Below are 24,891 nucleotides of genomic sequence, written 5' to 3' on the forward strand. Positions count from 1 at the left end.
GTCTTCAAAATGTTCTGTTGGTGTCAGGTTGCAGTTAGTTTAGAACATACGCCATGAAGCTCTTAGAAGAATGTTAACTACATGTGGTTACACCATTTAGACCTGTGTGTGAGTTTTTGTGCCATTTAAAGTTGTATGCATAGCTAAAACCTTCTTTGTGTTTTTAGGAGAGGCAGAGGCTTGAGACCATCCTGAATTTGTGTGCCGAGTATAATAAGAGTGATCCTCCGGTTGGCTTGGACGTAGGGAGGGCGTGTCAGTTCCCGGGTATGGAGGAGGTCTCTGTCCGACGACCCGGCCCTGACCCTGCGAGTGTGCCGGCCCAGAGCTCTCAGAGACAGAGAGAGAGTGAGGAGGAGAACCTGAAAGAGGAGTGTAGCAGCACTGAGAGCCAGCACCAGGAGGTACAACACACACACACACACACACACACACACACACACACACACACACACACACACACACACACACACACACACACACACACACACACACACACACACACACACACACTATGAGAGATACTCCCACTATTAGGCACTTATACTCATATGAGAGAAATACAGTAAGGTCAAAAGATCTGAGATCACATTGAGCTTGAGTTTTGAACATTTATCAACATTGTGACATAAAATTAAGAAAAAAGAAAAAGAAAGATTAAGCACTATTTCCTGGTCCCTCGTCAAATAAGTAAATTTGTGACGTAATCATGTGATTTTTTTATTTATTTAACGTAAAACCATTTTATATATAATTGTTAATTTTTCAAATTAAATTTTTACTCCGATTGTAACTAATATCATTTGCTATTAAACAGTGTATTAAATATTAGAAAAATGCAAAATAGATCTAAAAGAATTAGTGGTCTCAAATTTTTGGATCTCATTATAACCTGTTAAAATAACATATTTGTGTACACACTTTATTATGCATATGGCCATAATTTGAAATTTTATGTGAGATTTTTGTACATTCCTATGCAGTTCATGTGGAAAAATAAGTATATGTTGACCTCTTGTGGACTGCTAATCCATTTTGAATTCACCTAGATTTTCATATTTCTTCTGCGCTGTCTGTAAACATGTCTCTTTCAGCCCTTTTCTCTTCCTTTCTTTAGATAAAAATGGTTTTCATTCATTCATTCACTGTTAGTATTCCAGGTAGAGTTTGTTGCAACTACTGTCTGAGTGGCTACACCAACACAAACACATACACAATTTGTTGTAATTGACAAATGCTTTCTCAGCATGAAGATTCCTCAGTCCTGGGGCAGCAGGAGAGAGCGTACCTAGAGGAAGAGCGGCTCAGGGTTCTGGTTCGGGTGGACGAGCTGAAGACTCGTGTCACTGACCTGGAACAGCAGATACAAGAGTCCAGACAAGAGGTTAGACTGAGTCCTAAACCTACACACCAGGTGTCGGGAGCCTTTTTTGACCAAAGAGACATTTTTTCATTTTTGGTTAATGCATTTTTCCAAAAGAGACAGAAAAAAAATGATATAACATTTTATATTTATATATATATATACATACACAATATTGACAAACCTTTTGGGACGTCTGCTTTTACATGCACTTGAACTTTAATTGTATGGGAATTTTTGAGCATTCTTCTAGAAGCGCATTTGCGAGGTCAGCCACTGATGTTGGACATAAAGGTGAAAGGTCTTCCCAAACATCCCAAAGGTGTTCTATCGGGTTGAGGTCAGGACTCTGTGCAGGCCAGTCAAGTTCCTCCACACCAAACTCACTCATCCATGTCTTTATGGACCTTGCTTTGTGCACTGGTGCACAGTCTTGTTGAAACAGGACGGGGCCATCTCCAAAATGTCTTGGTAGGCTGAAGCATTAAGAGTTCCTTTAACTGGAACTAAGGGGCCAAGCTTCACCCCTAAAAAAAACAACCCCACAGCATAATCCCCCCTCCACCAAACTTTACACTTGGCACAATGCAGTCAGGCAAGTATCGTTCTCCTGGCAACCGCCAAACCCAGACTTGCCAGACAGAGAAGCTTGATTCGTAACTTGTCTCCACTGCTCTAGAGTCCAGTGGCAGCGTGCTTTACACCACTGCATCCGACTCTTTCCATTGCACTTGGTGATGTAAGGCTTGGATGCAGCTGCTCAGCCATGGAAACCCATTCCATAAAGTTCTCTACGCACTGTTTTAGAGCTAATCTGAAAGCCACACGAAGTTTGGAGGTCTGTAGCTATTGGCGACTTCTGCGCACTGTGCGCCTCAGCATGCACTGACCCCGCTCTGTGATTTAGGTGGCCTACCCCTTCGTGGCTGAATCGCTGTTGTTCCCAATTGCATCCACTTTGTTATAATACCACTAACATTTGACCGTGGAATATTTAGTAGTGAGCAGCACTGAACACACACTTTGTCCTGTACAACTTGAACGATGTTATTATTCTAAACATTTATTTTCATGAACTTCTGTAGGAACAACGAAGGAATTGTAATTGGCTGCTTTTTCTGCAGAAAGCTGATCTCTGTTGATGTGTCTAATTTTTTATTGATAATTTTTTGTCAAAAGAGCCAGTTGTGGCGAGTCACAAGCAATCGGTTCCAGACCGTTGCTACAGATCCTTACCTGTGATTTGTCTACAAAGTTCATGTACCTTTCTTCACTTCCATCATAACCACATGAATGGGAGCGAGAGATGTATATTCACATCAAAACTTGTAAAGTCTGTTCAATAACTAGTCGTCTTCATCCACATCAGTGCATCACCATCTGTCATGCATAGAAACATCTTTGGTGTTGCATATTAAAATCGATGTGAAAGCAGGATTTTGCCTGATCAGCAGAGCTGCGTTATTCATGTTAACAGAAACATATGGAAGCGAACATACTGTTGAATGTGTCGTTTTATTGGCAGGCAGAGATGGAGAGAGCATTACTGCAGGGAGAACGGAGGGCAGAGCTTGATCAAGTGGAGGCAGAGTTGGAGATCATCAATCAACTTCAGCTGAAACTGAATGAAGTGGAAAATGCGACTCAGAAGGAGAAAGGGAAGGTACTGACAACAAACACATGCTATGAAGCATGCTTCCCTGTTTCCTGTTGGTTTCTCTTGAAAAACTTTGTGGATGCATCTTTACTACCATGTTAGTTTCTAACAGTCTAACTTCTAACTATTAATTCAAATGACACTGATTATACTGCATGTTTGAATGGGCAATTTCATATCAGTATTTTGATTTAAAATCAAATAATTTGGAATGAAATCTGCAATATTACTTGAAAGCCACCTTGTTCCAGACCGAAACATAAAGAAGAGTTAGTTTTCTGTAGATATAATACAAATTTATTAAATGTATTACACATCAATAAATGTTAAAATGAGTGAAAATACCATAAAAGCAACAAATATCAACTAGAGATGTTATATACAATATTATGTGCAAATACTATGTTCTACAACTGACTGCTGTATAAATATTTATTCTGATCAGATTTAGTCTGCTGCAATATGGGCTCTGATTGCCATGGCAACCTCTTATCTAAACCTCTGTTTTAACACAGCATGGTGTCTTTATCTAAGCAGTTTCCACTTTGTTTTCACCTCTTTCCACCATCACTTGCTTGCTGCGTGTGTATTTTACTTGTGTGTGTGTGTTACGTGTGTGTAATGTTTTTTTAGGAAAGAGCAAAAGTCTCAGCTGAGCGGGATGTCCTGGCCAGACTGAGGGATTCGTACAGTGAGCTGAAGGGCCAGCTTCATAAATGCCCAGAATCACTGAGGGAGCACTTACAGGAACAACTGACCAGGGTCAGTGTGCGATTTAATACTGCCGAGACAGTCACAGTGATTATCGAACAAATACGTCAGCTTCACTTTAAAGAGGAGCAGGAGAAATAAGAAAAAAAAGAATAATAGGATTGTCAGGACATTTAAAATATGAAATAATTACCGGTTGATCTCATGATTTTTTCAATAGTGCAGTTATTGTCGAGTTTTCATTTTTTTCTCTAATTAAGAAGTCCTTTTTTCTATAACCAAAAATATATAACACAGCTTGTTTTTTGCCATCCGTCCAGTGGCCTTGATGTGTTTCGCTCACCATATTTAATACTTAAGCTTTGATGGTTATTGAATAAAATAAAATGACTTTACTCGTGTTAATTGTCCTATGTGGATATCATTTATAATTACATTTGGCTATTAGAAATTCTTTCTCTGTCATTGACAGGAGTATAAAGGAAAGCCTTGCTACAAAAACACATTCTTGTGGTGGTTCTCTTTTCCCAGCCAGTCTTTAGAAATGAGAAAAAAATACCATGAAGCAATTGTACTGTCAAATTATGTATACTTATATAATTTAATTTGTAACTTATAAATGTAACTGTGTTAAACATTTAATTAATTCAATTATTATTTAACACATTAACTTTGACAGCCTTAATCAATTGACAAATAAATAAATAAAACTGAATACACCAATATTTAATTCTGGCTGATATTACAATTCTATGCTATTTTGTCTAAATAAATGAAAAAGAAAAGAGTAAAACATGTAATCAGTTGTTTTAAATGCTAAGTGATTTAATAAAGATTACATTTATTAAATGATTGATATGTTGGAAAGGGTAAATAAAAAAATAAATGGTAATCTAAATATAAAAAAGGGAAATGAACATGCACAATTGAATATCCGATGTCTATAATTAAAATATTGGCTAAAAACAGATATGGTACCGATAAATTGTGCGCCTCTTAGTAAAATCAAATAGTAAAGAAGAAAATAATCAGAGACCAGCAAAATAGTGATGTAGATTTACTTTATTTAATGCCATTTTTACACAAGACACACTATGAAAATAAATATTGGAATGTATCACCCTCCAGTATCACCAGCAATTAATGGGCAAATCACATCACATGACATGATACAACAGCCTTAACTGGACAGCTTGTTAGAATCTGGATCTGTACAAACCGCACAAATATCCTATGGCTGTGTGTCCGTGCTCTCTCTCTCTCGAGCCACAATATGCTCATGGCAATAAAGGGTTTACACACTGACTGAACAACCATGATCATTATGATGCACCTCTGCTCTTTTAGGCAATGCAAATGCATGGAATTAATTTATTAATTTGTATGTCTGTCTTTTGCTTTTCACTCTTGCTTAAGTGCTTATTTGACTAAATCTCCTCACTAATTCACTGATATGGTGACGAACTGAGCGAATCACCTCACTCTTCTTTATCTTTGTACTAATAATCACCAAGCAGAGGATGTGTATAAAATTGTTTTTTCCAGGAGATGCATTGAAAAAAAAAAAAACATGTTCCATACAGCAAACATTGTTTGGCAGACAGAGTGATCTTCTTCGGCATGTCATTGAGGAACATTTGTCTGTCTGCTTGTTTGTTTCTCCCATCTGTTCGTCTGCCTCTGTCTTTCCCTCTCCCTCTTCGTCTCTCTGTCCATCTGTGCATGTGTGTGTCTGTAGAAGGTGGAGGCACTGGAGTCGGCCACTAAGCGCTTTGAGGATTTGGAGTTCCGCCAGTTGGAGCGAGAGAGTGGCATAGAGGAGGAGAAGGAGACAGTCAGCAGGCAGCTGTTGCAAGAGAAGGCAGAGTATCACCGGAGTGTGGCCAAAAGGAAGGTAATAACACTGATCTCAGGTCAGTTCTATTAAAGGACTCAGTGGCTAATCTTGTATCAGACTGGAATGACAGATGAGCATGGCCTCCGTTGAAACATTTCTCTTGGTTGTGTAGGAGAAAATGGCAGTTCTGGAGATCCATGCTAACCAACTTGGACTTCAGGCAGCTCAGGATTGTGAAAGGATGGTCAAAGATAGAACCCTCTCCCTGCAGATGCTCCACAAGGTTGAGAACAACGATTAATCTCTATTTACACTTCATGCAAAGTGTCTTCATCACCACAGAAATAAAGCTTGTTAATTAAAAGAATACTCCAGGTTAAATACAAGTCAAGCAGAGTCGACAACATTTGTGGCATAATGTTGATTACCACTTTAAAAATCTGGGTTACAGTGAGACACTTACAGTGGAAGTAAATGGGACATTTAAGTCGGTATAAAAAGGAAAATGTTCAATTTATTTTGTTATTGGTCTGATTGAGAACAATTCATTTATTTGTATTTTCTCTTTTTCTATTTTGTTTAATTTTCATAATTTCATTTAATTAATATATTTTTTTAATTCATAATGTTTGATTAAAATGTCATAATTGGATCTTCCATTGAAAATAGTGGACTTTCCTCTGGTGAGGTTTGCTGGATCCAATCATTTAGACTGCTTAAACCTGCCCCTCCACAATCGATTGTGTGGCAACACCCACATCTCAAAATCCAGTCTACAATGATGCATAAGTGCCCGCTCCATGTTTTTTCTTGGCTGATAATCCGTTACATCGCAATACGGAATAAAAGATCTGTCACTATTTTCTTTTCATAGTAACTTTAATATACTCACCGTTTCAATATCATAGACTCAAGAAAATGTGTTGTAAAGATTTTAGAATGAAAAAATGTGTGAACTTTTTTGTCACATTTATTTATCTAGCAGCTTCATAGTTATAAACAGGAAAATAACACCGTTAAATTATCATCAATTCTCCATTCTATCATCAATCCCTCAAATCACTCACCGTTCCAAACCCGCAAGACCTTTGTTCATCTTCAGAACACAAATTAAGATACTTCTGATGAAATCCGAGAGGTTTCTGAACCAGATATAGGCAGCAATGTCATTGCAACTTCCAAGGCCCAGAAAGGTAGTAAAGATATTGTTAATAGTCCATGTGACTACAGTGGTTCAACCTTAATATTACGAACAATGAAAATACTTTTTGTGCGTAAAAATAAAAACAAAAGTAACAGTTCTCTTCAACGTCATTCTCCTACGCTGTTCACGTAGTAAACACAGTGCAGTGCTTCCGAGTTCTACGTCAGAACGCCGGCTCTGCAGAAGTCAAAAGTGTCATTATTCAGCTCAATTTAGTTTATATCCAATTTTACATCTTCATTTCCATAACAATGTAACCCCCTAAAACACCAAAATAACTAACAATTATGATAATATTGAACCCGGAATATTCCCTAATGGTAAATCTTATCCTTGATACATTTTTTCTTTAAGGAAAAGGAGAGGTTGTCTGCCCTGGAGAAGAGATACCAGAGCCTGACTGGTGGAAAGACTTTCTCCAAGCCTAGCAGCACAAAGGAGGTAACACCGGCCATGACTGTACATTTTTGGTTGCCAAATAAACTCTCTTTAACTCTAATCTAGTTAACAGACTGTATACAGAGGCCTTTTGATCTAAAGAATAATTATAATTCATGAGATATCTTTATCTCAGTATTTAGTGGATTGGTTTGAAATAACCGTATCGTTGTGTACATCCCGATGGTGGTGGTCTGTGGGGATCCACTCCACTCCTGTTTAGCAGTAATGAGCATGTTTTTTTCTGGGTTATCGCCATCAGCGATAAGCTTTATGTCAATGCCTCTTTGATCAAGCATAAACTGTATAGAGGCAATCTGAAGAAGTTTGACTTAAAGATAAAAATGTTCTTTGGCATGGTTTGCGCAACACTGGTGCTTTCTGACTTCGATGTTGATATTCAAAACAGGAAGTGCTTCACATCAATGAACCTGACTCTTTTGATGAGCTCCCATCCCAGAATTCTCTGCTCCCTTCTTCTTGTTGTCAAAGATCCACCCCTCAGATATATTCTAACAGACCACAGGAGGTAAAAGCAGGACAGCTGTGGGGGATTACAAACTAACAAAACATTATGTCATTGGCACCCACTTGTGCAGCTCAGTCATTTCACCGTTCATAATGAACTATGTGGCTGATGAGAAGGGATTGGAATTGCATAGAATTGAATGATTCGTTTCTTAACAGTTCCACTAATGATTCTGTTAGAATGCATGTGTGAGAACTGTTAGTGAAACCGGTTCTCAGTTCCCAACCCTACTGATGTGTTTGAACATAACCTACACTACTGTTCAAAGTTTAAAGGCGGCAAGATGTTTTTGAAAGTCTCTTATTCTCAACAAGGTGCTGCGTGTATATGTTAAAAATACAGTATTCTGAAATATTATTACCATTTAAAATAACAGTTTTTTGTAATATATTTTAAAATGTAATTTATTTCTTGTGATGGCAAAGTTATAACTAATCTTTTGTTACAATGTGTAAGAGTATTTACTGTTACCTTTGAACAGTAGTAAAAATAGACAAATGTGTGGTCTAATATCATATCTGAAATATTTGCAGGATGTTAATTGAGTTGGGTATTTGTGATGTTCGTTTGTTGAGCATTTATCAATTGTTATGGCAACAGCTAGTTTTGCATTTTTTGTGAGACTTCGCTGTGTACATATTGTGAGTGTTGTTTGCCTCAATCCAGCATTAATTGTTATTTTCAGACCATTCATGATTGCTGTGATTACATATTGTAGTGCTGGGATGGCGTACATTGACATCCTGTATCACACATTCTGCATGTGTGTATATTGGAGATGTGGCTTGGCATGTTTGTGATGTGTTGGGCATAAGTGTGCTTTTTCCAGTGGGTGCATGACGATTTATGGTGCAGTTTTGCATTTGTTTTTGAGTTGTTTGAGATATGAACTGATATCCTTTGTGGATGTGGATGTGTGTGCTCAGGAGTACCTCAAACTCTCTGATGTATATAAGATGTATGGGAACGGATGTACCCCCGCCCAGACTTCTTTCCCTAACGCTCTCTGTCTACCACTGGCTGTAACATCAGACACACCTCGTGAGGTACGACTCCTCCACTCACTCTTTCATCCACGACAGAATCTTTTCCTTGCCTTTTCTCCTCCTGTTTCCCTTTCCAGTGCCATTTATTTCTAGTTTGTGCCTTTTCTTTTATGATGCTGTCAGAATAACCCACTGGTTGTCTTTTCTTGAAACTTTTAACTTCTCAGCTGTCTTAGTGTCTTAGTTGCTGTTGTATTCTCTGCCTCTGCTTTATGCTTTTCTATACCTAAAATGCCCCCATTACATTTTATGTTTATGTTTGTGTGTGATTGCCTGATTGTATAAAGGAGTATGTGACAGTCAGTCAGTTAAACCAGCTGTTTGGGATGCCTAAAGTTGACCCCTCCCCCACATCTTCCATCCAATCATTCCAAGCTATTGTCGCTGATCCTGTCCACTCCAGCCACACATCCCAGTGTGGCTCCACCCAGTCACTTCCTGTTGAGGTGTGTTATTTCCTGGTGTCGACGTGTTCATAATTGTATTTACCATAGCTCTGGCTTGTCCATGTGAAATCCGAGTTGAATAAAGTGGGATTTCAAGCTTTTGGTTTTGAGACATATTTTTTTAAATTTTCTAATCTAAAAACCACTTCATACTTTCAATGCATGTCTCTTCTTTCCTTCCTTCCTGTATCAATTTTTCCTCTTGTCCCACCCATCCTCCCTTTACCTGGACTGCACTTCAGACCCAGCCTGCATGGAGTAGGCCTTCAATCCCCAGGCTAGATTCTGAGCGCTGGTACCAAGAAATCATGGCAGCTGGGGAGCCCAGTCATGCCTGTCCTCCCCCTCTGCCAGCTAAGTGTCTCTCCTCACGTAAACCTATGCAGGTAAACTCTCAAACTTCATTTGTCTATCTTCACTTCTGCTTGCATCCTTTGTCTGTCCTTAAGTTCTCTGTCCTTTTGATCGGATCTATCCAGAAATAACCACTTTTAAAAAAAATAAATAAATAACTTGAAAAGTAGTACTTTTATGCGAAGCGTCTACGTTGCCGGGTGTGGTTGCTTTGGTGTTGTTCTTCCTTGCTGTGGGGGCAAGCTGCTATAGTTGTAATTATAGATGATGGATATGAATGATGAAGGGATTAATAACACTGAGATGTTTTGTTGTCAGATCTGTAAGCAGGATGGAGAGCTGGGACCGACCAATGGAACCTTTACACCCCCGCCTTCCAGCATGACCACATCAGGCAGAAACACACCCACCAAAGTAGGCCACAATATGCAGTTAACATTTTTATTAGACAACTTTTGCAGTGCTGAAATGTAGAATGCAACTGTTTTCACCAACCTTTTAATCAGCCGTGGAGGTATTTTTCCCATAGGGTTTAAGAAAAAACTATAAAAGAGTTATTAGCCATGAACCAGACCAACCAGAAGTGAATCACGTTACAAACCTTGATTTGAAGCAAAAAAGTATTTGATAATTGGACAAAAAACTATTGTAATAAACAGCTTTACAGAAGGAAAGAGCAACAATCCCATAAAACATCGCTAATGGCCAAATCAAAGAAATTTTGCGAGTTTTCCCCTGTTCCCAGTTGGGAATCTGGTTGTTTGTGAATGGAATATGTTAGTGTGTGGTGTGCTGTCTTGGTCACATCACGGCACTCCACACACAACTAAACTGTTAAAGGGTTAGTTCGCCCAAAAATGAATATTCTGTCACTAATTACTAACCCTCATGTCATTCCAAACCTGTAAATCCTTTGTTCATCCTCCACAAATTAAGATATTTTTTATGAAATCCGAGAGCTTCCTGACCCCTCCATAGACTGCAACATAATCACCGCTTTCAAGGCCCAGAAAGGTAGTAAACACATCGTTAAAGTAGTCCACGTGACTCCAGTGGTTCAACCTTAACTAGGGTCCGGGTTTGGAACGACAAATCTTCCATTAATTACTCAAAAAAGTGAGCAATTAATGAAAGAATTGTCATTTTTGCGTGAACTAACCCTTTAAATCTATGATTTTTTTTATTGTCGTGTTTATGGTCTCTCACGTTTGAAAATCTGATAATATTTTAAAGATCTTTTATTGTGGGCCAGCCTTTATCTTCATTCAGCATGTAAACACATTAGTTGGACTACATATAACCTTGGTGTTGTGGACTTATTTCAAAGACAAAGTTGGCGCATGATTAGCATTTAATCCTTTAAATATTAGAATGTGCAATGTGGTGTGTACTTGGACAGACAGATGAAGACTGGCTTAACTTAAAACTTGCTGTAGCTCCATTATACATGTAGCTCAATATACATGTATTGTTTTTAAATGTCACTTTCTATTTATCTTTTCTTTTTTATCTTCAGAGTCTCCCAGATCTGTCTCCTGCTTATTTGGACTTAGACTCCAAGAGACAGTTGGATCTACAGGGCAGAGGTAGCCCATCACTCACTATTATCAGACTATAAACAGCGTGTTGAATAATTTAATGTTGTTTTGCTAACACAGCTACATGTAGCCTAAAGGTGGTTGTAGACATATTGTACAGTCCAGTGTTTTATTGATCTGCTCTGTATGTGTTTCCCCAGGGCTTTATACATGTGATGATTCCAGAATCAGGCCTACGGACCCTAAACACAGCCACTGGGGGGCACCACCTTTAGGAGCTCCCATGGTACACCACTCCATTCTGCACCACCATGCACCCACAGCAGGAGAGTCAACATATGACACTCTGAGTTTGGAGAGCTCTGACAGCGTGGAGACCAGTGTATCTACCGGCAACAATTCCACCTGTTCACCTGAAAGGTGAGATACAGTTGTCAAGGGAACCCTTCGTTCTTCCTCCATTCCCCTGACAACAGGTCACGCTGCCCAATTTCCCCATAAAAGTTTTTTTCATCCTCCTTCCAGAATAGTTTGTGGGTTGTTTCCATGACAACACATGTCCATACAAAGAGATATGCTATTCTTCTTGTCTTCAAAGTTTGGTCTTGTCCCGAGGCAGAACAAGCACAGAATGACATTTTAAAGTATGTGTTCCTTAGAGCCAGGGAAGCTTCAGGTGTTTCGTCAGATGTTGAAGTCATGAAACGACGTTCTCTTGATGTTGCCCTACTTTGCAGCATCGATAGTCTGGACAAGAATCTTTGACCTTGCATTCTTACATTTCGGTTTGATGTTTCAGCATTTTTAAACTCCTACTGCCCAACCTCACCTTCGATACACCTTTTCCTTTGAGATGGTAAAAGAGGCCCACCATGAAAGCATGTAGGTCCTTATTTAAAAGTGAAATAGAAACAAAAATCCCATCCTCTTCAACCAAGCAAACAGGAGCATAATGTACTCTTTCTTTTTTTTAACCAGTGGCAAAAACTTGGTTGCCTTAGACCTAGGCAATACAAGACATGACTGACAGTAAAAAAAATACAGAAATTCACATCTTTATGAAGATTTAGTTTTTGAAAAAAAACACGTGGTAAAAATCGTGTGATGGTAAGGAAGAAGACAAAGGGGTCTGCTTACTGGGACTCATAACTGGTTTTAATAACTCAATTCTCTCAGGTTACAACACTGTGCACGTCGCAAAAACAAAACGTCTCTCATAAATTCTCAGTCTCAATCGTCGGTTTCCTTCCCAGCAGTTCCTCTCTGCTTTTTGGTGCCAGCCGAGTCCCAGTCTGTCACTCCGTCTCCAGCTCTCTCTCCCTGTGACCTCGTTTCCTCCCGGTCTATATACTCTCTCCACGCCAATTACTGCAACAAGAGACAGGTGTTCATCATTTGTACTTGATCCACTTACGTGCCGCTCGTCCTCCGACTCTCTCTCCCGTCACAGACTTCGCTAAATCACGCCCCCCTCGCCACATCATGTTTAGACATTATACCAAATTTCTGCAACAGCATTTTAACTTTATTAAAGGGGTCATGAACTGGCTTTTTAAAAAAATGTATGCTGTTGTCTGAGGTCAACATATGACGTTCGCGTGGTTTTTACATTCAAAAACATAATGAATAAGTAATAGGCTATTTTTTACCCTGGTTTTGAAACTTTCTCATGGAACGCTCAGTTTTTATGGCCATGCTGCTTTGAAGACGTGGAAGTAAATGCCCACTGCTATGATTGGATAACAGTTTTGCATATTAAAATGAGCTTCGGCTCCCCCGTGAGTACATGTGAGAAATCGTTTTGAAAGCGGGTGGGAAAATGTCTTTATCAAACAAACACAATGATTTATCTCTCATCCACCCACAATTAATTGGAATGATATTTTGTATTACTTGTCCCGCCCGATCGCTGGATATAACCACGGACCGTGCATCACTAACACACACACACACACAAGCACGCACGCACAAGCCTCACTGCAGAGTCAGACAAATCGGCATGATCAAAACTTCTGTGATTGTATTTTTCCTTCACAATGAACCAACAATACCTCAAATAAAGGATTCTCCAGCCTGTGACAGCGTGCTAAGTTATGTTCAGTTAGACACGTATAATAATCAGTAGATATCAAACGATCTGTAACAATGCAATACTATCACATATAAAAAGTATTATTACTCACATAAGTGTGTTGCTTCAGTCTGAAAATCCAATCTCTTGTTTACAAACGAATATGTGGTGAAATGAAGGAACGTCGCAATGTCTTCCCCACGTGAGCTAGATCTTCATTAAAAATAAAGTTCGACTACACATTCCTAATACTAGAATTCGAAGGAAGCTTATGCAGCGACTGTGTTCTTCCACAACCAGGCACAGCACAATATCTTGCTATCTTCGGCATGTTTATTGCACGGTAGCGTGATCCGTTTAGCTACATGTAGCCCCATGTTATTTATGTTACATTTCTTGCACGAGTCGGTGGACGGGGCTACAGAATCAGGCGTACTTACTTTTTTTTGACTAACAATGAAGTTCCCTTTCGTTCAGTCACTACGACGTAACGTTAGTGACTAACGAATGGGGGTTTCGCTTAGAAGCCTATCAACTTCGAGTTTTGAGAAAACGCCCAATGGCGTGCCAATGCCATGGGGCATGCGGAATTTGCATACGTAGCTCCGCCTCACTGCGTGAGTATATAAGGAAGTACGAGGCAATATCGCATTATGTTTCTGCTTTCGGAGCCAAGAGTACCTACCTCTTCACTCCTACAGCCTTCTGAGACTCTGTCAGCTTCTTCGAGACGAGCAGCTTTCCAGTCGGTGTTGGTGTGACGGCGCGTTCCAGTGATCGCATACTTCCTGCCTGCTGATCTGTGCAGTGGTCTGCATCCAGCTGGTGTGTGTTTCCCTGGGCGCTTCGGCATCGGCTGCAAAGTTTCCTCTCATAAAAGAGCTTGCACGTGACACGTCCTTTTCAGGATGTTTCGTCCGTGCACTTCTGGGTGCGGTAGATCGCTTTTTTCTTTTGACGGGCACGAGCGCTGTGTGACGTGTTTGGGCTTTCAGCACGCTCAGGCAGCGCTCGTGGATGATTCATGTTCCCTCTGCGGGAACCTGGCCATCTCAGTGCTTCGATCGAGACTCCGTGAGTTCCGTGCTGATGCCGGAACGAGAGTCCCCTCCGCCACCCCCCAATCTGATCTGAGGGTGACGGTGTGGAACAAAGCTCCGACGCTAGTTCCTCGGCCCACACCCCCCTCTCAGGCACTTGACCCGGTCCGCGCTCAGGCGTCTACATCGGGGCCGGCTCCTGCTGTCCCGACTGTGGCGTTTGGCGCGGCGGAAGAGGAAGTGATGTCTATCGCCGCATCACAAGGTGGGCTGGAGTCATCTGAGGATGATGATTCGGCTGTGCTGCCACCTTCGGGTGCGCCAGCATTGCCCGAGTCGGACCCAGAGTTGACAGCCATGCTATCTCGGGCCGCCGCAGCGCTTGGACTGGAGTGGAACCCTCCGCCTCAGCCCGAGCGTTCGCGGTTGGATGATTGGTTTTTGGGGGCGGCGCGTTCGGACACCCGTCCGACCGCTCCTCCAATACCTTTCTTCCCCGAGGTGCATGAAGAGGTCGCGCGTTCCTGGAAGGCCCCGTTGTCTTCCCGTGAACGTTTGGCGGCCTCTTCCGCCTTCACCTCTCTTGATGGAGCCGCGGCTCATGGGTACACTGGGGTCCCCCCAGTCGAACGTTCTGTTGCGATGCAACTGTGTCCTCAGAGCGCTTCGTCCTGGCGTGGTGACCCAAAGCACCCCTCCAAAGCCTGTAGGTTTTCGTCATCCCTGGTGGCGAAGTCCTATAGAGCTGCGGGGCAGGCCGCCGCTTCTTTGCATACCATGGCAACTCTTCAGGCTTACCAAGCCAAGTTGCTGTGTGATATGCACGAGAGAGGGGCTGATCCAGGACTCAGCAATGAGTTGCGTGCCGCCACCGACCTCACTCTCCGGGCGACGAAGGTGACCGCACGCTCCCTGGGTCAGGTGATGTCCACAAATGTGGTCCAGGAGAGACACCTATGGCTCAACCTGTCTGATATGCGCGACGCTGAGCGAACACGTTTCCTCAACGCCCCCATATCGCAGGATGGGCTATTCGGCGGAGCGGTCGAGAGCTTCGCCCAACAGTTCTCGGCCGCTCAGAAGCAGACTGAGGCAATAAAATACATCCTGCCCCGGTGGTCAGCTGCTGCCTCCACCCCACCGCCCGCGCAGGTGCCTCAGCCTGCTCGCCGCCGAGGACACCCTCCCGCGGCTTCCTCCGCCTCTGCGCCACCCAAGCAGCAGCCTCCACCCGGGCCGCGCAGAGGCAGCCGCAGGAAGGCGTCCCAGTCCGCTCCAGCCCCGCAGCCCGCGAAGAAACGCCAGGCTAAGCGGCGCTCCTGATGCGGACGGCTCAGGGATGGGCAGTTCTTTCCAGGAGACGGCGGCAGGGCCGCTCCTTCCCCCGGTGGAGGGCCGGGGGAGAATCTTTTGTTCAGCTGCTGGCCCCCGGGTCAGCAGCACCCTAATGTGGTTAAAGAAAGAACTGACAACCCCATCCCTGAGCCCCCAGAGATCGGTGACGGCAGTGCGCGCCACCCTCGGGTCTCGCCACTCTCGTCCCTCTCTGTCGCCAGCCCCCTGGCAGAGCAGACCCCAGTGGAACGCGAGTCCTTCCCTGGTCTCCTCTGTCAGGGCGCAGCCGTTAACCGTGCTCCGACCCGGGGAAGCCCAACAGCCTCCCCTGTCCGCGCCGGTAACGCTGCCTCGCTGCCCCACCCAGGGTACGTCTGTCGTCCGTATGACCCCGTTGGTGCAGTCTCTGGAAGCCTGGCTTCAGCTTCCGGGGCTGTCCCACTGGGTTGCCCGGACCATCAGGCTCGGCTACGCGATTCAGTTCGCGCAGGCTCCTCCCCGTTACAGGGGAGTCCGCTATACCATGACCGGGGCCCATGCCCCCGTCATGCGTGCGGAGATTGCCACTCTACTGGCGAAGGGTGCGATTGAGCCTGTCCCTCCAGCCGAAATGAGGTCGGGGTTCTACAGCCCCTACTTCATTGTACCCAAGAAAACCGGTGGGTTACGGCCAATCCTGGACCTTCGCATCTTGAACCGATCCCTTCACCGGCGTCCGTTCAAGATGTTGACTGCGAAACGCCTTTTCGAATGCGTTCGTCCGTACGATTGGTTTGCAGCGATCGACCTGTAGGACGCCTACTTCCATGTCTCCATCCTTCCTCGACACAGACCGTTCCTACGGTTTGCTTTCGAGGGGCGGGCATACCAGTACGCAGTTCTCCCATTCGGGTTATCTCTGTCCCCTCGCGTCTTCACGAAGATCGCCGAGGCAGCCCTTGCGCCCCTTTGGCAGCACGGGGTCCGCATCCTGAACTACCTCGACGACTGGCTCATACTAGGCCACTCTCGAGAGCAGGTTTGCGGACACAGAGATCTGGTTCTCCACCACTTAACCCGTCTGGGCCTTCGGGTCAACTGGGAGAAGAGCAAACTTTGCCCCGTGCAGAGGATCTCTTTTCTCGGTATGGAGATCGACTCGGTCGCCATGTACGCGCAGCTTTCGAGCGAGCGCGCGCAGTCTCTGCTGACTTGCCTCCGACAAATCGAGAGCAAGAATGCGGTTCCACTGAAACTATTTCAGAGGCTCCTGGGGCATATGGCATCTGCAGCCGCGGTAACGCCGCTCGGATTGCTTCATATGAGACCGCTTCAGCACTGGCTTCGCGATCGAGTCCCGAGATGGGCATGGCAGTCTGGCACGCTCCGGGTCCAAGTGACTCGGGCCTGCTTACAGACACTCACCCCGTGGTCGAACCTCAGCTTTCTACGGGCCGGTGTGCCCTTAGAACGAGTTTCCAGGCATGTTGTTGTATCGACGGATGCCTCTGCCACGGGCTGGGGTGCCATGTGCAATGGACAAGCAGCCGCGGGCTCCTGGACAGGACCCCAGCGCCTCCTGCATGTCAATTGCCTCGAGTTGCTGGCAGTACGGTTCGCCCTGCACCGCTTCCGAGCGTTGCTGAAGGGCCAACATGTGCTTGTCCGGACAGACAACACGGCCGTAGTAGCGTACATCAACCACCAGGGCGGTCTACGCTCCCGCCGCATGTCTCAACTCGCCCGCCATCTCATCCTATGGAGTCAGAAGCGCCTGAGGTCCCTTCGTGCTGTCCATATTCCGGGAGTCCTGAACCACGCAGCCGACGAGCTCTCGCGGTTTCAGCCTCTCCCGGGAGAATGGAGACTCCATCCCCGGACGGTTCAGCTGATTTGGGAACAGTTCGGCGACGCACAGGTAGACCTGTTTGCCTCCCACGACTCTTCCCACTGCAGCCTGTATTATTCCCTGACCGAGGGCACGCTCGGCACGGATGCACTGGCGCACAGCTGGCCGCGGGGCCTACGCAAATATGCGTTCCCCCCAGTGAGCCTACTCGCACAGCTTCTGTGCAAGATCAGGGAGGACAAGGAGCAGGTCCTTTTGGTCGCCCCGTACTGGCACGGCCGGACCTGGTTCCCCGAACTCATTCTCCTTGCGACAGCCCCTCCCTGGCCTATTCCTCTGAGACCGGACCTCCTTACTCAGAGACGGGGCACCCATTGGCACCCGCGTCCTGACCTTTGGAGCCTCCACGTGTGGCTCCTAGACGGGATCCGGCAGGTTTGAGTGGCCTACCACCTACGGTGGTCGCCACCATCACTTCCGCTAGGGCAGAGTCCACTCGGCATGCCTATGCGTTGAAGTGGAACCTCTTCGTCACCTGGTGCTCTTCCCGCCAAGAAGACCCCTGGAAATGCCCGATCGGGTCCGTGCTTGAGTTTCTCCAAGAGGGGCTGGAGCGAAGGCTGTCTCCCTCCACCCTCAAGGTATATGTGGCCGCAATATCTGCCCACCACGATCTCTTGGAGAACAAAAAGGTAAGTCAGCACGACCTGGTCATCAGGTTCTTGAGGGGAGCTAGGAGACTGAATCCTCCTCGCTCTCCTCTCGTACCCTCTTGGGACCTCGCAGTAGTGTTAACTGCTCTGCAGAGACCTCCCTTTGAGCCTTTGCGGTCGGTTGATATTAAGTTTCTGTCTATGAAGACGGCTCTGTTGACCGCATTGGCCTCAGTCAAGAGGGTCGGGGACCTGCAGGCATTTTCGGTTGACGAAGCGTGCCTGGAATTCGGGCCGGCTAACTCTCACGTGATCCTGAGACCCCGGCTTGGATATGTGCCCAAGGTTCCCACCACTCCGTTTAAGGACCAGGTGGTGAACCTGCAAGCGCTGCCTTTGGAGGAGGCAGACCCAGCCTTGGCATTGCTCTGTCCAGTACGCGCCCTTCGCGCCTACGTAGACATGACGCAGTGTTTCAGGACCTCAGACCAGCTCTTTGTCTGTTATGGTGGAGAGCGGAAGGGAAGTGCTCTCTCAAAGCAAAGGCTGTCTCACTGGATAGTGGACACCATTGCTTTGGCTTACCAGCAGCAAGGCCGACCATGTCCCCTTGGTGTGAGGGCACACTCCACCCGGAGTGTGGCCTCCTCTTGGGCTCTAGCGCATGGCGCCTCGCTAGCAGACATCTGCAGAGCTGCAGGCTGGGCGACACCCAACACATTCGCCAGATTCTACAATCTCCGAGTGGAGCCAGTGTCCGACTATGTACTCGCCCCCCCGAGGGGCCGGTGATGGGCCAGGCTCAGGTGTCTTCGCTTGCTCGCCACTCCACTCCACGGACTGGATACGTGCGATATTTTCCTCAGGTGAGCTCCCCGAGAGCCCTGAGCTCCTCCAGCACTGTCGACGCCGACATCAGTTCTGTCTGCCCTTTCGAGCCCAGACCCTCATGTCCGGCCAGGTGCCCCATGTGCATGGTTCCCTCCGGTGACCCCCACATGTGTATTTCACCGTAAGTCTCCGCAGTGAGCGGGTTTCTTCCCTTGGCGTGTCCCCGCCACCCCTAGGGTTAAAAATCCACCTTCGGCTGGTACCCTAGAGATCTTCCATATGCAACCCTCTCCGGGTCATATGTGTCTCTTAAGTCCTCCCCACGGGTAGGCATCTTTGGCATTCCCTCACTGGGATATGCTTCCCAGTGTACCTTGGTATTCCTGTGTTAAGTGGGAGTCCTTCGTCCGTACTAGTCTTACGACAGGGTACTCACACTTACGCAGGGCACTGGAAGACAGCTGAGTGGCGGGATTATATTGGGACCCCCATTCGTTAGTCACTAACGTTACGTCGTAGTGACTGAACGAAAGGGAACGTCTCGGTTACGGATGTAACCCTCGTTCCCTGAGGAGGGAACGGAGACGTAACGTCCCCTTGCCACCTCGAGCTGTGCTACCTGGAACGCAGGAGTTCAGTCTTGGCTCCTCAAGCAGGTAACATAATGCGATATTGCCTCGTACTTCCTTATATACTCACGCAGTGAGGCGGAGCTACGTATGCAAATTCCGCATGCCCCATGGCATTGGCACGCCATTGGGCGTTTTCTCAAAACTCGAAGTTGATAGGCTTCTAAGCGAAACCCCCATTCGTTAGTCACTAACGTTACGTCTCCGTTCCCTCCTCAGGGAACAAGGGTTACATCCGTAACCGAGACGTTTTCAGTTCCGAAACTTACAGGATGTTCTTATATCACGATTAACTTTTATATTTCAAAGGCTGAATGAAAAGTTGATTTCTCAATTCATGACCCCTTTAAATATACAGTTCCATTCAAAAAACATTTTTAAAATGTGTTTTACTGTATAAATGCAGCCTTGTTGAGCTTAAAGGAGAACTCTGGTGAATTTTTAAGTTAATCTTGATCGTTATACCTTTTGTGAGTACTGTTACAGTTAATGCCCAGAGCTCCCACTCAGCTAACACGGCAGCTATGGGGGCATATACATAAAGAGTGTCTTTGTGCCTCTTAACAGACACAAAATGCAATTAAAATGTCTGTCCAACATGAACAGGGCCCTTACATGACAACGAGATGCGTTTAGCAACTTAGCCATTGTTTAAACTCACCTAAATAGTGTTTTAGACGGCAAGATGTAGTCTTGCGCTGAAGTCCCGTGGGAACTCAGTTGTAGCCGGTAAAATGTAAATAGTCCAGGGGGGAGGAGCGTCGTGTGTGTGAAGAGTGATGATCGGCTCACAAGTGAAGAAGAAATAGTTTGTAACGCTCCTATAGTCAAGTCAAGTCAAGTCAACTTTATTTATATAGCGCTTTTAAACAATGTAGATGGTTTCAAAGCAGCTTTACAGTGTTAAACAGGAAAATAATGCAGCATAATTTTATTCAGCTGTATAGCCATTCTGGAGAAAACGCTGATATCATCAGTTCATTTCAATTATCATACAGTGACAGTGTGGGCTTTAGATCAATAATTAGATCAGTAATTTAGTTTATATGGTTAATTTAGTTTATTAATTAGATTTATTTCGATGTTTAGTTGAAAAATTTAGTGTCCCCAACTGAGCACGCCAAGCCAGAGGCAACAGTGGCAAGGAAACCAAAACCCCATTAGGTATAAATATATATAATTTATATTATATGTTAATATAAATATTTTATGTATAAATATAACAAATGTTTCTCAAATATATACATGTATCTGTGTGTGTATATATATATATATATATATATATATATATATATATATATATATATATATATATATATATATATATATATTTTATATACATAATATATATACATAATATATATGTGTGTGTACTGTGTATAATTATTACGTAAACATTAACTTTTATTTTGGATGCGATTCATCGCGATTAATCAATTTGACAGCACTAAATGTCTTTAATATTATTTTAATAATAATAATTTGTCAGTATATGTATTAGATCATTTTAATATAATATATGTAATATATTTGTATTGTTATTATTATTATTATTATTTTTATTATGATACAAGTATTTTTGACACTTATTGAGAATTCATTATAGTTTAATTTAAAGCAACTATGATCTGTCTAGACAGAGTGAGCACTCGGGCCCAATGTCATCCTCTGTCGCTGTAAACACCTCAGAAACAGTAACTGCTTGTTTCTCCCTTAGCAGCAATGGGCTGGCAGGACTGAGGCTTGAGGAGATGGAGAAGATGTTGAAGGAGGCCCAGCAGGAGAAAGCCAGACTGGTGGAGAGTCGAGTGAGTACCATTAAACTTTAATTGTCTGTGAAATATAATCTATCCCTCACCCTGTCTCTCATATAAGAGATCTTTTTCATGAATTTAAAAAGGAAGCCCCTGGTCCCTTTGGCATTACTGCATTAAAGATTGTTTCTTACCTACAAAGAGTGATAGACATGAAAGGCTGGATCTTAACAAGCTCTCAGACTGTAATACTCACTCAGACAATCTCTTGCTGAATATTTTTTTCATGCATCCCCAGTCACTCCGCACTGTGTGTCTTATGTATTTGTATGTATTTTCCCCTATCGCCTATTAAATCTTCTCACTGTAGTTTTGAAGCCCCTCAGTGTCTTAATCTGTCTGTCTGTCTGTCTTTTCGTCAGGAGAGAGAAGTCCAGGCACGAAAGCAGCTGCTGGAGACCGAGAGAAGGAGACGAGAGGAGGTAGAGAGGAGGCTGCTGGATGAGACTGCGCACAGGCAGAGACTTGTGGAGGAAGAGGTCAAGATGAGAGAGAAACAGTGTTCCCAGGTCAGTGCATCTGGTCAATACCTAAACAAACTGGTCTCAGATCAACAATAGAGTAATAGTTTCTCCCAGTCTTTTATTAGGCGGACATAAAATCCTCATGTTTCCCAGTGAGATAAAAGGGACAATAATAAGGCTTTCATTAATAAGTCATGAATAATTGTTAATATAAATAATCATAATGCTTTATAGATCAGTAGATCATGTGTATATATAGGTCAGTGATGTGGCACTTTAAGCATTTAAGTTATTCATACATAATTAAAACTAAGACATTTCTTGAATACACCTCTTGCATAATGTACTTTCAGTTTCTGAATAATAACGCCATTGTGAGTTATTTTAAATGTTAACATTAATATTTTAATAATATTAAATTTAGTTAACTACATTAGTTAACATGAACTAATAATGAACTGCACTTCAGCATTTATAATATTAATATTTGTTTGTTAATTTCAACATTTACTAATACATTATTAAAATCAAAAGCTGTCAACAGTTAATGCATTGTGAACTAACATGAACAAACAATGAACAGCTGTATTTTTTATCAACTAATGTTAACTAAGATGAACAAATACAGTAACAAATGTATTTCTCATGGTTAGTTCATGTTAGTTAATACATTAACTAATTTGTTACCATTTATTTAATATTATTATATGTCTTCTTAAAAAGATATCTTGGCATAAGTAGCGCCTTGGCATAATCTTGTTTTAATATTACCAATTTTGGTTTATTGTTCGTATTTGATGTATTCTACTAAATCGAAGTCATTGTGGCATAACTAACATGCAGACCACCAGAAAATAGAGGGGACCTATTTAGTTGATTAGTATAATATAATTTATATATAAAATGTAAGCACAGTGGAGTAGACAGTTTCAATGTCTGCGTACAACTCTGAACACAGCAGTGTGCTTCACCGGTGCCGCTCTGAGGTCAGTGAATGTTTGGATTTGCTCTTTAAAAGTCTTTATGAGGTCACTGGCTCAGCTTGACTGGGCCAGACGGGAGGCATGAATGCACCGAGAGCAGCTCCGCACAGCAGGTGGATGAGAGGAGACACGCAGACAGATGGTGAGAGGGAGACAGCAGAAAGAAGATAAGATGGGAGGAAGGAGGGGGTGTAAGACAGAGGCAAGAAGGGCAGGGCAGTAGGACAGCAATGTTTTAAACACAGATAAGTGACACAACCAAAACAATGGATTTCAACCTGTGATCTTCACTTATGTGTGCATTTTTCTGATACATTTTTCCTGCTTAAATACTCATCGCAATATCCTTTTGCATAAAACAAATGATCTTGTATTGTTATTGTATATGTATTGTTGTTATGTGTACCTGAACAAGTCAGTTCTATGGAAATATTTGAGACCGCAGCTAATCTGAGCTCTGCCCTCCTCAGGCTCGGCCAATGACGCGCTACCTACCTATTCGAAAAGAGGAGTTTGACCTGCGTTCTCACGTGGAGTCATCCGGCCACTGTGTGGACGCATGTCCGTATGTCATTGTTACAGAGAAAATGTGCAAGGGTCATCTTGTGAAGATGGGCGGCAAGATCAAATCCTGGAAAAAACGCTGGTTTGTCTTTGATCGGCTTAAAAGGACCTTCTCTTATTACGTAGGTAAGATAATTGTGGTATTTATGCCTGATGAAATGGTGAGAAAATAGTGCTGTTGATATACTTTTGAGACTTTTTAAAAAAGCGTGTATATTTATAAATCTCAATTAATTTCCTGACAAATTGATAGTGTATTGGGTTTAAATGTACTTTTTCTGGTCTTGCTTAGTATAAGTGAAAATATATAAGGTGGAAAATGAGAAGAAATATGAAGGACAAAAACAATTTGACAGCACTTACAAAGTGGCAAGTTCTGGTGAAACGTTTTATCTCTGTTCGCTCAATTTCCGATCATCTTGTCTTTCTTTTAGATGTTCTCTCTTTCTCACACATGCTTTGCTCTTGTGTAGCCTTTTCACCCCCTCACTCCCCATGTTAGTAGTGATGATGATGATGGTGGTGGTGATGATGATGATGATGATGAAATAAACTGCAATACTTTCTCTAGCCCAGCGTTTGTGAGGGATGGGGGTGTAGATTTACCCCTGGCTCAGTTCTGAGTAACAATACTGCACTTAACTCTTCAAAAACATGAGACACAAAAACAATTTATCCCATTACTAAGCAGATTTGTGTAACGAACAGAGACGAGCCAAAAATAAAAAAAATAAAATGAAACTGTCCATAAGGGAAAGTAGTAAATCTTAATCGTCGGCACAGGTGTGAGGGGGCTCACGGGAGGCTGACAAGCTCAAAACGGTGGTTTCAAACCATCTACAAGATAAGAATCCATCCGAAGAGAGATGTTAATTTGCGCTAAGTAGCGAAAAGGAAAGTCTGTCAGAGGAGCTGTTTGCAGTGGGTGGCAGACAGTGTTAAATTGAGACAGACAGTGCTTTTAGGTGACTCGCTCGGTGCGCTAGAATTCATTTCTACTTTATGTGCTTGTTTAATCCCTGCAGCGAAGCTTTTAAAAAGACTTCACATTTTTTATGCCAATATCTTTCACAGTGATTTATTTCTGACACGTAAAACAGATCACAACAGACTCATTGTGTAATGCAAAAGCTGCAAATATAATCACTTCTTTATGAATAATAATGCTGATCTGTAGAATAATTAACATTTTCAAAAATCTATACATAGCATTGTTATTGTCCTTAATTTTTTTTCCCCTCATGGTGTTTTACTCAGATAAACACGAGACCAAACTGAAGGGTGTCATCTACTTCCAAGCCATAGAGGAGGTGTATTACGATCACCTGCGCAGCGCAACTAAGGTAATGAGTGAAATGATGCCGTGCTTTTTCAACGTCTCCTGTTTACCGTCACCATCAACAAATCAAGCTCCATACTGCTCACACTACAGCACCAACTTTGAGCACACATTGAAAGTTTAAACAGACAGGCGTCTTTTCATAAAGAGAATTTCTTAGAGCAGAAGGCAAAAGAGATCAAAGGCGGCTTCATGTTCATGTACATTTCGTCATGCT

The 24,891-nt window shown here is 43.4% G+C and overlaps 1 protein-coding gene across 1 annotated transcript in view; it reads left to right on the forward strand.

Moving 5' to 3' along the window:
* phldb1a (pleckstrin homology-like domain, family B, member 1a) overlaps nt 1-24,891 on the forward strand; it is a gene marked incomplete at its 5' end in the record, with an annotated part of 43,049 nt that overhangs the window by 15,930 nt on the left and 2,228 nt on the right. The window contains 18 exons of the mRNA XM_079815268.1: nt 168-404; nt 1,247-1,384; nt 2,889-3,026; nt 3,654-3,782; nt 5,470-5,625; nt 5,741-5,851; nt 7,127-7,213; nt 7,620-7,739; nt 8,666-8,785; nt 9,073-9,231; nt 9,474-9,617; nt 9,904-9,999; nt 11,102-11,171; nt 11,324-11,543; nt 21,228-21,318; nt 21,687-21,833; nt 23,242-23,461; nt 24,593-24,678. Of these exons, the coding sequence (XP_079671394.1) occupies nt 168-404; nt 1,247-1,384; nt 2,889-3,026; nt 3,654-3,782; nt 5,470-5,625; nt 5,741-5,851; nt 7,127-7,213; nt 7,620-7,739; nt 8,666-8,785; nt 9,073-9,231; nt 9,474-9,617; nt 9,904-9,999; nt 11,102-11,171; nt 11,324-11,543; nt 21,228-21,318; nt 21,687-21,833; nt 23,242-23,461; nt 24,593-24,678 (2,469 nt within the window). The remainder of the gene's footprint in view (nt 1-167; nt 405-1,246; nt 1,385-2,888; nt 3,027-3,653; nt 3,783-5,469; nt 5,626-5,740; nt 5,852-7,126; nt 7,214-7,619; nt 7,740-8,665; nt 8,786-9,072; nt 9,232-9,473; nt 9,618-9,903; nt 10,000-11,101; nt 11,172-11,323; nt 11,544-21,227; nt 21,319-21,686; nt 21,834-23,241; nt 23,462-24,592; nt 24,679-24,891) is intronic.

This window comes from Gobio gobio (genome assembly GCF_949357685.1).
Source record: "Gobio gobio genome assembly, chromosome: 4".
Lineage (NCBI taxonomy): Eukaryota > Metazoa > Chordata > Actinopteri > Cypriniformes > Gobionidae > Gobio > Gobio gobio.